Source organism: Excalfactoria chinensis, chromosome 2 (genome assembly GCF_039878825.1).
Source record: "Excalfactoria chinensis isolate bCotChi1 chromosome 2, bCotChi1.hap2, whole genome shotgun sequence".
NCBI classification, from domain to species: Eukaryota; Metazoa; Chordata; class Aves; order Galliformes; family Phasianidae; genus Excalfactoria; species Excalfactoria chinensis.
Genome location: NC_092826.1, coordinates 131640575 through 131657274, shown reverse-complemented (window position 1 = coordinate 131657274; position 16700 = coordinate 131640575). Strand labels below are relative to the sequence as shown.

At 40.1% G+C, this 16700-nt stretch overlaps 1 protein-coding gene across 2 annotated transcripts in view; it reads right to left on the bottom strand.

Moving 5' to 3' along the window:
* The window catches only part of ADARB2 (adenosine deaminase RNA specific B2 (inactive)), a 294939-nt gene extending 278993 nt beyond the window's left edge, over positions 1–15946 (bottom strand). The window contains exon 1 of one of the 2 annotated variants that reach the window (XM_072329374.1): positions 15728–15946. In XM_072329374.1, coding sequence (XP_072185475.1) covers positions 15728–15827 — 100 coding nt within the window. In that variant the 5' untranslated portion in view covers positions 15828–15946. The remainder of the gene's footprint in view (positions 1–15727) is intronic. The other variant, XM_072329373.1, reaches the window with a different exon arrangement.
* Positions 15947–16700: the final 754 nt, after the last annotated feature.

Sequence of the window (16700 nt, the reverse complement as noted above, 5' to 3'; positions counted from 1 at the left end):
TGAGGCCTCACCTGGAGTACTGCATCCAGATGTGGAGTTCTCAGTACAGGAGGAACACAGACCTGTTGGAACATGTCCAGAGGAAAGAGATGAAAATGATTCAAGGGATGGAACACCTCTCCTCCAAGGACAGGCTGAGAGAGCTGGGGCTGTTCAGCCTGGAGAAGGCTCTGAGGTGACCTGATAGCAGCCTTTCCAAAGCTAAACTGAAGCTTTGAGAAAGAAGAGGACAGACTCTTTAGCAGGGTCAGTGGTGACAGAACAAGGGGAAATAACTTCAGTCTCAAAGAGTATAGATTTAGGTTAGATATAAGAAAAAGTCTTTTACAGTGAGGGTAGTGAGGCACAGGAGCAGTTTGCCTAGAGGTGTGGTTGATGCCCTGTCCCTGGACACTTTCAAGTTGAGGCTGGATCAGGCTCTGGGCAACCTGATCTAACTGTGCATGTCCCTGTTCATTGCAGGGGAGTTGTTCTAGATGGCCATTAAAGGTCCCTTCCAACTCTAACAATTCTATGATTCTATGACAGCAGCTGAGGGGACCAACCAACATAGCAGAGGCTGAGAAATGTGTATTGGGAACTATGAGGCTGTAGGTGATTAAATATCTGAAAGTGAAGAGATCTCTACAAAAACAAACAGCAAACAGAGGCAATCAGGAGAGAAATGTGCCGTATCTCCAGAAAGGTATGCTGTAATATTTCAAATTAGTTCTTCCTGGAGAATGAAACGAGTGCTAGAGACAATCTTAAAATGCTTCATGGGCTCCATTGGTCACAGACACACTTGTTCTGTGCTCTTTGGGAAGCCAGTGAATTGGAATCACATCTCCAGAAAGGTACCTCACATTTCTCATTCTAGTTGAGATGAAGCTTTATGCGCATGCTTTTTTCTTATTCATGTTAGAAAATATTCTTTTTTAATATAGGTACCTAAAAGCTCATAGGTAATCACATAGGGTTGTGAAAGGAAAAACAAAAACAAAAACAAAAAACAAAACAAAAAAAAAAAAAGGAAAAAAAAAGGAAAAAGAAAAACAACAAAACAGATGCTGTTTTCTTTCTTTAATTTATATTATACTAATATCTATAGAATCACAGAGTCACAGAATGATGGGGGTTGGAAGGGACCCCAAGGCTCATCAAATTTCAACTCCACTGCCACAGTCAGGGCCACCAACATCCAGATCTGGTACTAGACCAAGTTGCCCAGGGCTCCATCCAACCTGGCCTTAAACACCTCCAGGGATGGAGCATCCACAGCCTGTCTGGGAAGCCTATGCCAGAACCTTACCACTCTCTCTGTGAAGATCTTCCCTCTGACATCTAACCTAAACCTTCCCTCCTTGAGCTTAAAACCATTCCCCCTAGTGCTATCTCTATCTACCCAAGTAAAAAGTTGATTCCCTTCCTCTTTATAATCACCTTTTAAATACTGTAAGGCTGCAATGAGGTCTTCTCTCAGCCTTCTCTTCTACAGGATGAATAAGCCTAGCTCCCTCAGCCTGTCTTCATAGGAGAGGTGCCCCAGACCTCCGGTCATCTCTGTGGCCCTCCTCTGGACCCACACCAACAGCTCCACACCTTTCCTGTATTGTGAACCCCAGACCTGGATGGAATACTCCAGATGGGGCCTCATGAGGGCAAAGTAGAGAGGGACAGTCAACATCCTGACCCTGATGGAGAACAAAGCTTTCAGACATACAGACTGATTTTCGGACAGTGTTGGGTGGAGTTGGTGGTTGGGCTTGGTGAACTTTGTGGGTTCCTTCCCTCAGGATATTCTATGATTCTATGATCAGAACAGCCTCAGTATTTCTCTTTGGCTCAGTTTGGGCTGAAGAGAATGCAGATCTTTGGATTGAGAAGTCCACATGGGCATTCACTGCAGTAGAAAGTAAACAAGCAGTTGCTGTTTAAATTGTGTGACACTCAGAAACAGCTAGTTCCTTCTAGAAAAATACATCTTCTTTGTGCTGTTAGCTGTTGCTTGACAGGTCAACTGGGACAGTAGGTGGGAGGAGCAAAGAAATATTTTATCCTGCACTATTCTATCTGAAAAACCATTATTATTATACTTCACTATTCTGTCCTGAAAAACACTGCCTCAGACAAATTTCTCCTCTGCTATTCCTTCATGTTGTGCTCTCATGGTTTCATGCTTGATATAGATAATGGCAAATGGGTATTTTATCCCCCTTCAATCTCTTGATATCTTGACCCCATCTGCTTGCAAAAAAAAAATAAAAATGCATAGGGCAGAAGTAATGGAGAAAAATGCTTCCTGCACAAGCTCTGAGCATTGGACTTCATAATCTGGACAAAGAGTTGAGGGAAGTTCAGGTATGAACTACTGAGGCGGACAGATCTTCTCTGCCACCATAAGTCCTGCAGCCTGCAGTCTCTTTGTTAAGGACACAAGTTTCAGCTTTGTTGCCACTGCCCTCTGTCCCCTTGGGTGTGTTACCTGAATCACCAGCTTCTGCCAAGCCCATCCTCCTGGAACACAGTGCTTCCCCTGGGCTGTCCAGCTCTGCAACTGCTGCAGGCAGGGCTACAGGTACACATGCAGGTCCTACCATGTGATTTTTTTGAAAACCATAGATTTTGCCATTCTAATGTTCTTGGAAAATGTCTGATTTGTTTACTTTTCACACATATATAAATATATGCATGCTTTTGTCCCACACATCTGTAAAGAAAATTTGAGATTATAAGCAAATGAAATCTCTGCAAGATAATTGATTTGTCATTCTATTCTTCTAGTTGCAATATCTTTAAGTTAATCTTTGGAAAAATAAAGACAAAAATGGACATTTGAAGTTCCCAAACCTACAAAGAAACATAAGTGGTGGCTTCTCTGACTTTCCATTATTTCCCATCAGCCTATGTGATGGGATTTAATTGCAGGTTAAGAGCCAAGATAACAGAGAGTTAACATTTCATTCTTAGAAAAACCCACTCACAATAAAGAATAAACAATAATCATGGTAGTTACACAAAGCAAAGAGATGAACTGCAAGAGACATTCAATCTTGTCTTTTCAGCTAAGGTTATAAATGATCTGAGCATAAGGGAATGATTCAGAGTCTGAATCAGAGGGGCTTCTAATTAATCAGTTATAACGGCATAGGGGATTACAATGCATGATTACAACACACTGAAAACAACAGAGACAAAGGAGAATGGACAAGAGAGTATGGAAGCACTACAGAGTCAACAGAAGAACACCAGTATGCAAAAGTTATGCTAAAGAAAAAACAAATAGAAATGAAACAATGAACCTAACGAATTCCTGGAAATTTGACCCAATATTTATTAAAAACTAACAGTTTGATTCAAGATCTGTATGAAGCTTAGGACAAAACTTCCATCAAGCTCAGCCCTTTATATGAATATGCATGTAAGTTAATGTACGCATTGCTGGAGCACATATTGGAACATTAATATGCATAGTACTAGTGTCTGTGTTTAAGTATATAAATAGAAATTGAATATAAACATATGCATTCATGGCTTTGAAGTTTCATTAGTAGCAGAATAGCGTAGAGAAATTATTACCATTTTTTACATGATGTTTAAGTCAAATACCGAAGTGCTGCAGCCACTTACTAACGAGGCATTCAACAGATGGGGAGTCTAGACTGATAACTTGGGTGTTATGCAAATGTATTTTTAAACATCCTGTAATGTTAAATTCTGTTGCTGTAATGCAGGGAGTAAATAAAGTGCTTTCCTGAATGTGCCATTTTGCACATTTGCTTTCTTTTAGAAATTCTAATTTGGCAGTGATGTATTACTGTCAGTGCCAGTTGTCATGACCCTAACCCATATAAAAATTACCACTGAGATCAATGAAGACAGTGTAACCACCCATGGGAGAATGGCCACCCAGGGGATGAAGGTCCCTGTAAGCAGTAGGGCCCAGTCCTCCTGAAAAAGAGGGATTCCCACGTGACAAAGCAGGATCAGGCTCCTATTCTCTTCATCTTGACTCTGCTCTCAATCTTTCTTTCTTTTCTAGTGGAAACAAAAAAGGAAATGGTGCTTTTGATCGCAAATTCACAACAAGCAGTGTTGATGCATGCATATTTTCTGTATTACCTACTCAACAAAAATTAAACGATAACCTTAATGTACATAATAAATGACAATGATCTTTGTAAAAGTGAAGACAGAAAACATTTTTCCTAGCTCCTTTTACTGTTTTGGAAAATGAACACAATAAAATCATATCCCTTTAGAAATACCGCTTCATACTATTTGTGAAATTTTAAGCTATATCATTTAGGCAGCATTTATCTGTGTGGTTCACTGCTTACCCTAAGAGACATTTATTTGTTCAAAGTATGAACTTATTCTAGATTTAAAATGGTAAAAGCAAACTAATGTAAAAACATAATGAAATCACCTTGCAATCTGCTTACATTCTCACTTTTTATACAACCCCCTCCTCCCCCCCCATCATAAAAATAATCCTCCAAATTTCTCTGAGATTATTCCAACAAATCCCATGCCCATCAATCCTAAAACATGTTCCACCTGCTAGTGAAACTATCACAGTAATTGTCTGGGCTTTTATCTAATGAATATGCACTAAAGCAGTCAAAACAAAATTCTACAATCTACATTACTGGGAAAAGTTTCTGAAACAAGCTGTTGCAGGGAAAATTATGTAATATACTGTCAACATTCAGCAGAAACAAGCTGTTAGGCAGGACTGACAGACTCCAGGTTCCCACGCTCAGTCAGGGCCTGTGTTGATGTTACCCTCATGTCATGATTTTGGTCACTGATGTGTTGATGTCCCGTCTCATGCCTGAGCCTCATGCTTATGCCTGGACTGTACTGGTGAACATAGACTCATAGATTGTCCCGAGTTGGAAGGGATCCATAAGGATCATAAGTGATCACTGATGAGTATCTTTTTTGCTGTGCAAGTTACAGTGAATTATCTGCACCTGTTCTCCAATGCAGAAATTCATGGATACCTGCTGAAACGCAGGGCAATGGCAGATGGAATTTCATGTGCTGTTGCAGGCTGCAGGCAGATACCTGCCTCACACCAGCATTCACAATAGAGCCCAGGGCCCAGGGAAAATCAACAGAAATCAAACGAGTCAGGACTGAGATTAACAAACCACTGCTTCCACCCTACAGCTTACAAACATTGCTTTTGCTACCATTGTGATTAGAAAATTAATCTTAGCCCCACATCTTGATTTTTTGCTATCTCCCATTTTTGTCTAAATGGCACAGGCAGCAGCTTTACATGCCAGTGTCACAGAAACAGTTATTCAGACCAGCAAGCACTAGGATCAATTTAGATGAAGTAAAACAGAATTAGACCTTAAGTAATATGTTTCAACAGTCATGTGCATTAGAAACTCCTTCATATGTGGAATTTTTTAGGTAAACAATAAGAGCTTCTTGTTTCTTTTCTGATTCCACAGAAAATTTAAGCACCTGTGTATCTGTATGCAGATCTTGTTACTCACTCCTTACTGCTTTTCTGAGCATGATGGCCTGACTGAGGAAGTGATTTTGCCACACGCTACCTCAGAAACCTTTTGTGAGATATGAGTCTGATCCAATTACCAATCAGTCATGTACATTCATTTCTATAATTTGTATGAATAAAGTGAGGATACATGTGAGGAGATAATGACAAGACGTGGAGGTGTTTCAGTAAAAAGTGAATCAAATTCAGAAAATGCAAATGTGATAAACACATGGATCTTCAGGGTAGCAAACATTCAGAGTTAATTTAAGAGTAGTTTTTTATAACCATTGCGGTTGGTTATCTTAATCATTGATGTAAAAGACGGAGATGGTTTCTACAGTGTTTAATTCACAGACCCCTTATAAAAAGCGCTCTATAAGACACAAAATAATCTGCAATTTACTGCTTCTTGCTTTCATTTCATTTCAAAGATTCTTGATGGTGGCTTGGAGTTTTATGAGCTAAAGTAATGTTGCATGGGGAATAGATTTTTTTTACTAAAAATTGTTTTAACTTTTAGAATTACTTTTCTGGATTCAGAAAACAAGGCTTTTTGCTTTTTATTCGGCTTTTTAAAAAAAACATAGAATTATCTGCCATATTTTAGTCAAAGATTTACCTTATGATTAAATGGTACAGCCAATTTACAGTGGCCGCAGCTTAAATGAAAAAATCTCCTGGTCTTCCAAGGAGAATGTGCATTTCCCAAATTGATGATCTACACAATAGGTATTGTAATTAAGATTTTCAGTGGAAATAAAGGCTATGAAATTTAGATCGTATTTATGAAAAATCCATTCCCATGCATTTGTCTATATCTAAAAATAAAGTAAAAAGTGAAAAAAAAATAAAAAAAATAAAGTAAAAGCCAGAGAGAAGTAAAGTGAAAAACCCTGCAGGCTTGTGGTGGCAAGGATAACTCTGTCTGCCCACTAGCCCCATGGGGTGGCTATGTGTGGAGTCAGGCCTTGGCAAAGCAAAGTCCCACTGTGGCAGTGTTGAGCGATGTGGTGCCATAATGTGTGTGTTTGAGTGGCTCTAGGCAATGAGAGTCCTTGCTGGTGAGGGTGAGTTGGGGTTATCCAAAAGGAAGGGCAAAAATTAGTTCAATGTGTCTTGCATCATGAAAAAGTAAACTTACTTAAGAACTGACCTTCAAGAAAACTTTTGTCTGTGTTTTCCAACCTTGAACCATTTTAGCAGTGTATCACCTGCTTATAATTGTACCTATGCTGGCAAATCTAAAAAATAGTGTCCTGCTAAGCTGCATCTATTACAGATCACACCGCTCAACTGCCAAGGGCTTTTTCATTTCAGACTAAGCAAAATCAGTGTACATTTTTTTTAAAACTCCCCCCATTTATTCTTTGACACCTAATAACTACATTGTGGGAACTGAGATACTGTTGTGTAGTACTTCCTTTTTCTACCTTATAACTTACACTTCATACGTTAACATGCAGGAACTGAAAAATTCTTCTTTTTTAAAAAAGCAAACATGTAGAACTAAAGTATTATAGTCAAGGTAGAAGTTACCCCAGAAACACTTGCTTTTGAGTTGTTCTGAAGACTAGAAATGCTTTAAATTTATGCTTGAACACTGTATATTCCTACTTCCTGTTTGTGTACAAAATCTAAAGCATTTGCACAATGAAACTTTTGATCCAAAAAAAAAAAAAAAAAAAAAAAGATCATCAAATGATTTGTGCTCATGGATTTCAGCTGAGGGTACAGCGCTGGGTAAAGGAACTTTTGCCATACATCTGCAAAAGCTGTTTTTTGTGAATGTGGTTTGAAAACGAGCCAAATATCTCGATTTTAGAAATAACAGATTTTACAGACGCGCATCAGATGCTTTAGCATAAATAAATGATAAACACAGATCAATCAATACTCTTTGCAGCAGTTGCAGCTGGAGGAGACCTGCTGTCAGTGATAGCAGAGAACTGCCTCTCTTTGTACTGCATCTTTAAAACTCCTCCATCCACAAGCAACAAGAGCTGAGCTCCAATTTAATTACTATCTGTGCTGTTCAACAATGGAGGCAACCCAGACCACTGCAGCTTTGCCCCTCACAGCCCAAAATTGCCATTCATGTGAGCACATAAACAGCAATTCATGATTGGCATGAGGGAGGCAAGATTACAGCCTGGAAATCAGCTAATGAACGTTAATTAAAGTTAAATATTGCCGAAGGATCCGTAGGCATTTTTCCCTGGCATTGTGTGCCATGTCTGCTGGCATGGATGTGACAAAGAGCACCAGCTCAAGGTGGCTTCTGTTCGCAGCTATGACAGTTTTTCCAAGGAAATCAGCTGGAGAAAGATCAGCACAAAAGCAAACTTCAGAGCAAATCCGCCTTTTTTGATGAAGGTTTGGGGTTTCCTGACATGAATATTACAGGCTCCTGCGCAAGTGTCTCTGTCTTTGCCATTCTGAATTACTCAGCTACTCAGAAGACATATGAACAAAAATAGAACACAGAAATATCCCAAAAAATCTGGATTATATGGGATTTCTTTCACTTATTTATTTTGCAATTAAAAAAAAAATCTTGTAATTGTTACGCAGCTGTGTCTTTGTGATTTGTCTACAAGACTATTGGTATTACACAGATGGAGATAATACAGAAATCTTAAGAGAATGTTTACATGTATGCCCATGTATTCAAAATTACAAATTCACACAGCATGAATGTATGGATGGATCTGCACAAATATACACAAGCTAGAAATGGATTTTATCTTTACATCTCTGAACAAAATTTCAGCTTAATATAAAAGTTCCTAAAGAAAATATTTTCGTGGGATTCTACAGGCTTTGAGATACATTATGTAACAGAACGTGGTGCTTAGTATACTCATTGTTTAGACACAGATAGACAGAGAAGACTACAAGTGTCCCTATTTTGTACAAAAGTTTCGGTGCAAATACACATATGTATAGCAGCACAGTTCTACCCCCCAATCATGTGGAGGAGTTTCAATTATAATCTTACTGGAAGCAAGGGCAGAGCATCAGGCCTTACACACAAAGGCAAGCATTATTAGAGTTGTCCAACATTTTGTTAAACCCTGCTATTTAAGGAACAAGTAGCCATTGCATATGATGGGATACAGGCAGTCGCATAAAATTAGTTGTGTGTAAATATCTCTCTACGGAGATGGCGATAAAATGTCCATCAAATACTACTTATTTCACCCTACGCTTCTCAGCAACACTGACTCTTCATGCCAATGTTTCATTAGCAGGCAGAGAAAGGTGACTGCTGATAAATTTAAGCAACTCCTGAGGTTGATGTAAAAATGGGGAAAAAAATATGAAAAGCACCATTTCCCAAGAAGTACTTTGCTGAGATCTGCTTATTGCTCCCTGCTTTCTAAAGTGCATGTGAAGCACCACTGTCATATATGGTAGGTGTCAGACAGCACTCATATATGGCATGGCTGCACCATGGGATGTGATGGTTGGTACAGCTCCATCCCATGCTAGCACAAAGACAACCACTGTCTGTAGGAGCCATCTCCCGTGCACAGCATTCATCTTGCAGCAGTGCCCTCACAGTCACATCAGTAACTGGCTTTCTTCCACTTAACAAATCATCGTGTGGTTACACGGCTCATTGTCAATATCCCACTGCTTTGTTACTTTTTCCAAAGGAATAAGAAGGAGGGAGAGATATTAATATTTGTCATCCTTCTAAACTCTCCATGGAATCAAGGAGATTGGGAATTTTGGTCTGTCTTTATGTACAGGGAGATGAGTGGTAACAGAAAGGGGAAGAACTGAACAAGCCATCAGGAAAAGCAAGGAAATAGATCTTCCTTCCAGCAGTGCCGTGCAGTATTGGAAGGCATAAAGGAGGCAGCTTAATGCCAGCCCAGTAGTGGCCATGATGGAATAAACCATCTACAAACCACATTTCCCCTTAGTCCATGTGAGATAACTTCCTGAATAAGAAGATTCAGAACTCGTATTAAAAAGCAAACTAATAAATCCTTCCTGATACATCCAAAATAAAGCCCAAAACTGCATTCACTGAAGTGAGCAGCAAACTTTTTATCTTTATTCTCAGCTGATCTAATCAAGTGCCTTCTCTCCTTACACATATGTAAGTTTTGTTTTTTCATACCTGGAAGCAGTGAGTCCCACAGGCCAGCTATGTGCTGTCTCAGAAGAAAGTCGTTTTCTCCTTTGAAATGTGCTGAAATTCAGCTTCCTTAAAGGCTTTTGTCTTGGTAAAAAAAATAAATCAGGAATAAATCAGAGTAGCCAGTTTACTTTATTTGTAATCTTTCCTTCATTAATATGGTTTTGTTGTATTCCTTCTTATGTTTATCTCTAAAGTAAACAATACAAATCTCATCAATTTTCTTCTGCTTAAGTTTTACACATCTCTAATCCCTTTGCCATATGCCTCTGAATCCTCAATGATTCTAGTATACATTCTTGAGCCAGAACAGCCAGATGAGGCAGAAAGCACTCTGCAAGAATATACCTTTCATTCGCTAATGACACCATAACATCCTCAATATTAGCCACCCTGTTCTTCACGCATCCTGCCCTGCTCCGTGCTTCCCTCATTACCACACTAACTCTGGTTAGCAGAGATTTCCATCAAACCATCCACAGCAACAACCAGTCCTTCATCTCAAACAGACATTGTTAACTCAAAGCCCCAAAATATGCCTTCATATTTCAAATCCATTTTAAGAAGCAAGAAATCTGAGACCAACTGAACAACAATGATAACACTGTCCATTTAAATGCTTTCTGTTCAGGCATTAAATTTGGTTATTTTATGACTCAGGGAGGGCTGCCTATTAGTATGAGCTGACAAGCTGTTTCTACCAGTTAACAAAGTGGTCTTTGTAATATATTACATAACGCAACATGCTGTTAGAACACCTCTGGGTTGGCTGCTTCGTTTAAAATTCATGCACCAGGAAACAAAAGTCAGAGAAGAAATGTAAGCACTGCTGGAACTTACATGATTTGCAGGCAAACCAGGCAGTTTTACACACAAATAAATGTCAAGTTCATCACAAATGCCTTGAGAATAAAGTATCTACTGATGCATATCAGCTTTTTTGTCTGGATAACTAATAGTTTACATGGGAAAAAACGGTAAACTGCCTGAAAGGTTGTAGAGATAGTTAGCAGTGAACATGAGGATCAATTCAGGTTCATTACTACTTGCAAAACCTAGGCAATATTGGACAGCAGTAATTCACAAGTAGTACAATCAATGAAGATCAGACAGATATTCTAACGCTTGCCTTTTTAATGCAACTCGCTAACCTGAAAAGAATTGAAAGAACCTAAGAAAATGTTTCCATGGACCTTTGGTACCTCTGATATTTCACAAGGCAATTTCATGTGACCTTTAATTTTTAGTGCAGGGTTTTCCATTTGTAAGGTAGCTCTTCATACAGGGCTGCCATTAAGTATTTTCCAAACTCTGTTAATATCTCTTAAACAGGAATTTGTAAGCAAAGCTGTAAAGAATCACCTTATGGGAGAATTTCACCGTACAAATCACAGAGAAGCTACAAAATTTTAAGGCGTGTTGAAGCATTTTTCATCACTATATACATTGCCACTACCTTTCAGTGCGTGTGCATCATTACTGAAGAAAGCAAAACCTCTGACTAAATTTCTGTGTTCAAAAAGGCAAAAATGGCTATAATTGTGTCTGTTCGTTTACAATCTGATCAACATTTGTGTTACTGCTTTTTCTGCTTACATAATTAACTATTGGAGGTAAAGTCAAAATATTTTGTTCCCTCTAAAAGTAAAACACACCATTTTATTGTTCTCACTCTTATGTGCTGTTGCTAGGAAGATACAGCTGTGCTATAACCTAATTGTCTGCTATTTAGATATGGACTCATGAATCCCATATTTTTATTCTAAATTTAAGTTCAGTCATTGTAGCTAATGTCCTTGATGCTATCTCAAATTGCTGTCATTACACGGATCACTAGAAATTGGAGGTAATAGTAAAAAAGAAAAGAAAAAAGAAAGGTACCAAATTAGATGATGGATAAAGGTTTAATCAATTTAATTTTATCACTAAATCCAGTCCCTTCCTCTCAAGCTGCCAGGGAATGAGATAAGCGGAACACATCTTGAAGCACGACACAATCCTGTTGTGGGGAAAGAGTTGTGTCCCTGAACCTCGCAGAGATGAAACACTCTCATTTATTACTTTGGCATTGCAGGATGATGAAGAACCAAGCTGGTTTCCTCCCTCTGTCCTCAGAACACTCTTTCTATTTCATTAATTTTTCATGAAATTTCGTTTCACAATCGTTTTGTCTCTCTCATGTTCTTGCTGCCCTTACTTAGTTTATTCTGTCTGTTTTTATCTCAGATCCCATTTTATCATAAACAACCCCTGACAAAGCTTTCCACCACATAAGGGATATGTGATTCCCTCTCATTCCCTATAATTAATTTTAATTGCTAGCTCTATAAAAAGGTATTGCAAATGAGGTGGCTTGCTTGTTGTTTTACGCTAGAAAATAACTAAGAAGTGGCATATCCTCAGTCATCCATTTCATATTTAGTTTCTCTGTGTTGATTTCTAAGAAGTTAATGGAAGCTGCCAAAGTGTGCCTTTTCAGTGTTATCAGTGAATGGCAACTCTGCTTTTGTTTGGTCCACTTTTAATCATTTATCTCAGAAAGCAAGCTTGCTTTTCAAAATCGGTACCACAGACTATCAAATCTGCACAGAACATGGGAAGGCCGCTGCACTGAATTCTGCCCATGTTTCAAAACCTTGGAGAAAACACCATAAGAACCCACATCTCCAGCAAATTTCTCTAAAGACCTAAAATTTGGAATGGATTTCATTAAATCATTAGTCAGAGTTTTTTAACTTCTGGTCATTTCATACACATATATCAAAACGAAAAAAAATAAATAAATAAAAAAAAAGAGAAGCATAAAATATCCATTTCTGCTATTGCACAAAATTAGCCTGTGGATATTTTGGCAATCAGCTGCATTTATTTTTCATTAGGTCTTTGAGAAATTAAGAAGTTTATTTCCCACTCAGAGTTAAACATTTATTTTGTAAATGACAAAATATTCCCCCCTCTCCCCCTTGCAGTAATTTAACAAAAGCTGTGAATATCCAACCGTTTAAGTGTTTTTAACACACTTTCCGCAAGCAGCGTAAAACTGAATGGAATCTCTGAGCAAATATATACTTGGAATATGATATCTAATGGACATTTAATGTTAATGCTTCAAGGCAAGATATTTATACTCAATAGTCTGCTGGATTTCGTGTACCTAAAAATTAGGTGCATGAAAATTAATTACCAGGCTATGTTTTTGTACACTGGAATCACACTTAGTGTCTTCAATTCTCAATTTGCATATATGGAAATTCTCTCTCTGTGTTTCCCAGCACAGCACATGAGTTCTATTGTTTTGTGTTGTAGTTTGTTGGTATTTCTTTTTAGCATAAATACACACAGACACTTAGCTATTCAAAGGATGTTGTTTGTTCTCCTTGCTTGAACTTGCTTTCTGCCCCCAAGAAACTCCTAAAGCAGAGCATCCAGGTTTACAGAGAATGAAGCAAATATCCAGAAAAGAAAAACTAACTTATAATTCGCACTGAGGACAAAAACATGACTAAAACCATGGAAAATAAAATAGAAGAGGAAAAATAATGCTATTAAATAGAGAATGATATCTACTTCTACTGCTATGCATTCCTAGATGTTCCATATGATGTCTCACTTTGTTTTTAAGTACAGATTGTATATAATCTGTATATATATAATGTAATGTGCTTATTAAAATTGTATAAGTAATATGTAGAGCTCACCTCCTTTAGGAGTGGAGGTGTGAGAGGAAATTTCACTTATTTACTCTGAAACTGCTCCATTTAAACATAAAACAAGAACAATTTCTTTGTATACACGTGTCCAGAGATATCTGTGTCTGTCTAAATATATGTGTGTACTTACACATTTTAAAGCATCATTTAAAAGTATTTTTGCTATAGATAACAAAATAGGTACTGGAGAACTGTTAAAGGCAAGTGCTTTAGTTGTAACTCTATGAAAGGATTTTTTTCACAACCTATTAAATAATCAGAGCTGCTGAATAGTGCAGCCACTATTAATTTCAGTGAAGATGTAGTAATTTGTGAGCCTAATAAACATTTTCTTGATGAACCTCCAGGAGAGCTAGTTGTTAAACAACACCTTTGCACTAGATACCATCAAAAAAAGACATAGAAATATATGATGAATAAATGAGATTTCATAATAGTCAAAACAAATAGGTTTTATACTGGACATGCCACAAGTTAGAGGAATTTTGCCAGCATAAATTCACAGGAATGTGTATTTCCTTTTTGTTTAAGAATATACACAGTGGTTATATATGAAAGAAAAACAAAATAACACAAAAACATGCATTTCTCCCTAAAGCAAGTATTGTATAGTAACTACCTGGTTGTAAAGTGCTTACAACAGTATGTTTGAAAGAATAAGAAGACAAACTCTTCACATGCACATTCACACTGAGAGTGGTCAGAGAAACACTTTCTAGAATGCCAGTGGCATCCAGCTGTTTGTTCTGCAAATAGCTGCCATTTACTAAGTTATTATTTAGCAAGTTTGTCATTTATTTTGTGCAGGGTTTTTTTGTTTAAAGACATCCAACTTCCACCATATTTTAGCAGAACAAAGCAATAAACAAAGCAGAAGAAAGAAAAAATAAAAGTATTACTAAGAGATCCCTGTTTCTGTCTGTTCCTTAGAAAGAAAATCGACACTTATGATTTTCTGTCATAACAAAGCACCTTTTCTCCACTGTGTGGATAATTGGCCACATTTTTCTCTTGGCCAAGCACAGGGTATCTAAGGCTAGGCTAAGTTTGTAAACCCCCAGAAAAGTTGCTTTTCTCAAACATTTACAAACATAAAGAAGTCCACAAAGATTTAAAGACATGAGTGCAGGAGCTCTCCCTTTGCTTCATAATTTAATATTTGCACTGTAGCAGGGTAAAACACTCTTTATCACTGGATGTTACATCATGCTAAAGATGAGGAGCAGCAAGTCAAGACAACACAATTACCAGAAGCATGAATGCTTCTGCAGGTCTGCTGTTCTCAAAAGTTGAAATAGTGGCAGTTCAGCATCTGACCCATTTTCACTTGTTATCACACAAAACCTGCTTCAACATTTCTATAAAGTTATCCAGTAACATGATTATTGGCTTTAACACACGTCAATAATTAAAAGACTGTTAGCTAATGTGCTCTATAGAGTTCCTAAAATCAGAAGAAAAAAATATTGTAGCTGAAGTATCAGCTTCAGTTCACAGGCTTAAAGTTGTGTCAGCCCCTTGTAACTGTGACAAGGAACAGGTTGGGGAATCTTTCCTGCTCAGATAAATAGTAGGAGTTAGCATCGCTGTATCCAAATGTGTTGCAACTGGCACTGTTTCCTGTATCCATTCATATTACTGTAGTGTTCACAGTCTGCTAACTTTGACTTTTTCAGGCGAAACATCAGAACTCGGGCAGTAGTGTGTCATCCTCTCTACAGGAGAAAACAGGACAGCCTTCAGAAGAGCTTTTATCTAGGGCATATTCCCTGTTTGCAGTGACATCCTGTAGCTTTACTTTCTCAAGACAATTAGTACTTCCCTAGCAAAGGTTCTTCACTGGGGGTAGGAGAGCAGTACCAAAAATAGCTAAACTTGGTGGACTTTATCTAAAAAAGGAAAGAAAAATATATATATAGAGAGAGAGCTTTGGGGTCACCACCTACAGCCGAGAGGCTCCGCACAACTTCGTGCTCCACACGGGCAAGTCCTGCCGGGTGGCGCGGGGACACCGCGGGACGCGGCGGGACTCTGGGGAGCCGGGGACAGCACCCGGGACAGCTCCGCCTCGCCAGCATCGCCGCGGGATTCAGCCGCGGCCCCGAACAAAGAGATGGGGAGAGCCAATAGGGCGGGGGAGCGGCGGTCCCTCTGGTCCCCGTTTCGCCCTGCGGGGCAGAAAGGCACAGCCTCCTCTGCGCGGCCGTCGGGGCCGGTGCCGGCGGGCGCCATCCAGAGTCGAGAAGAGCAGGAGCAGCCGGGGCGTGCGGCAGCGTGCGGGCGGGAGCCGGGCAGAGGGAGGCGTGGGGTGGGGAGAGAAAGGAGAAGGGGGGAAATAAAAGGAAAAAGAAACAAAATTCTTCCTACCTTTCCTCTTCGACCTCCTCCTCCTCCTCCTCTTGGACTTGCATTTCAGCTGCCCGCTCGGCCCTCCCGACGCCCTGCTGCCGCCGAGGACGGATGTCATGCTCGTACCTGAGAGCAAAGGCACCGCGCCGCGATGCTCTTCTCGCCGACTTTCCTCTCTTTCTGGAGGCGGCTTTTATAGCGCGCAGGGGAGGGCCGCTCGCTCGGCGCTGCCCGGCGTGGGGTCGCGCCTCCGCCCCGACGGGCCGGGCCCGGCCGTGCGGTCCTCGGGGGCGGGGGCAGCCGCCGAGGCTCCTCCGGCCCCGTGCCTACTTTTGTTACCTCTGCGACTTTCTCGGCCCCGGCCGCTTTGAAGGGAGAGCGCGAGGAGTGAAGGAGGGGGTGCGGAGCCGAGCGGGGATGGGGGGTGGGGGGGGGGAGAAAGGGAGGGGGGGAGGGGGGGCGGATTTGCTGCTGCAAAGTCTCCTGCAGCCCAATCGCTCCCGCCGCCCTGCTCTGACATCAGCTCCGCCAGCCCTCGCCCCCAAACTCCTCTCCCCATGGGCTGCCGGCTTTGCCCGGCTCCCGGCAGAGAGCCGAGCTGAGCGGCCCCGTCCTGCCGCCCGTTCCGGGGGAAGCCTGAGGGGCGGCAGGCGAGGAGGGATGCTGCAGACAGGATCGCAAGCCCCCCTTTCTTTCTTTTTCTTCATTTCTCTCTCTCTATCTCTCTCCTCTATTTATTTTATTTTATTTTATTTTTTTATTTTTTTTTGTCTTCTCTTTACACCATGTGGACAACCGAACATTGCTTCCAGCGGAGCAGAAACGCTGCTGCTGTCTTCCTCAACCAAGCGCTTATTAACTAGTTCGCTAATTGAGCTGCTTAATGTTTCCAGAGAAAGAGTATGAGTTACTGTCGAAAGATCCCTGATCTGCAAGCCTTACGTGGGAGGCTAAGTGTAGCGATTCCCCTTGAATCTCCACTTATTTGTAA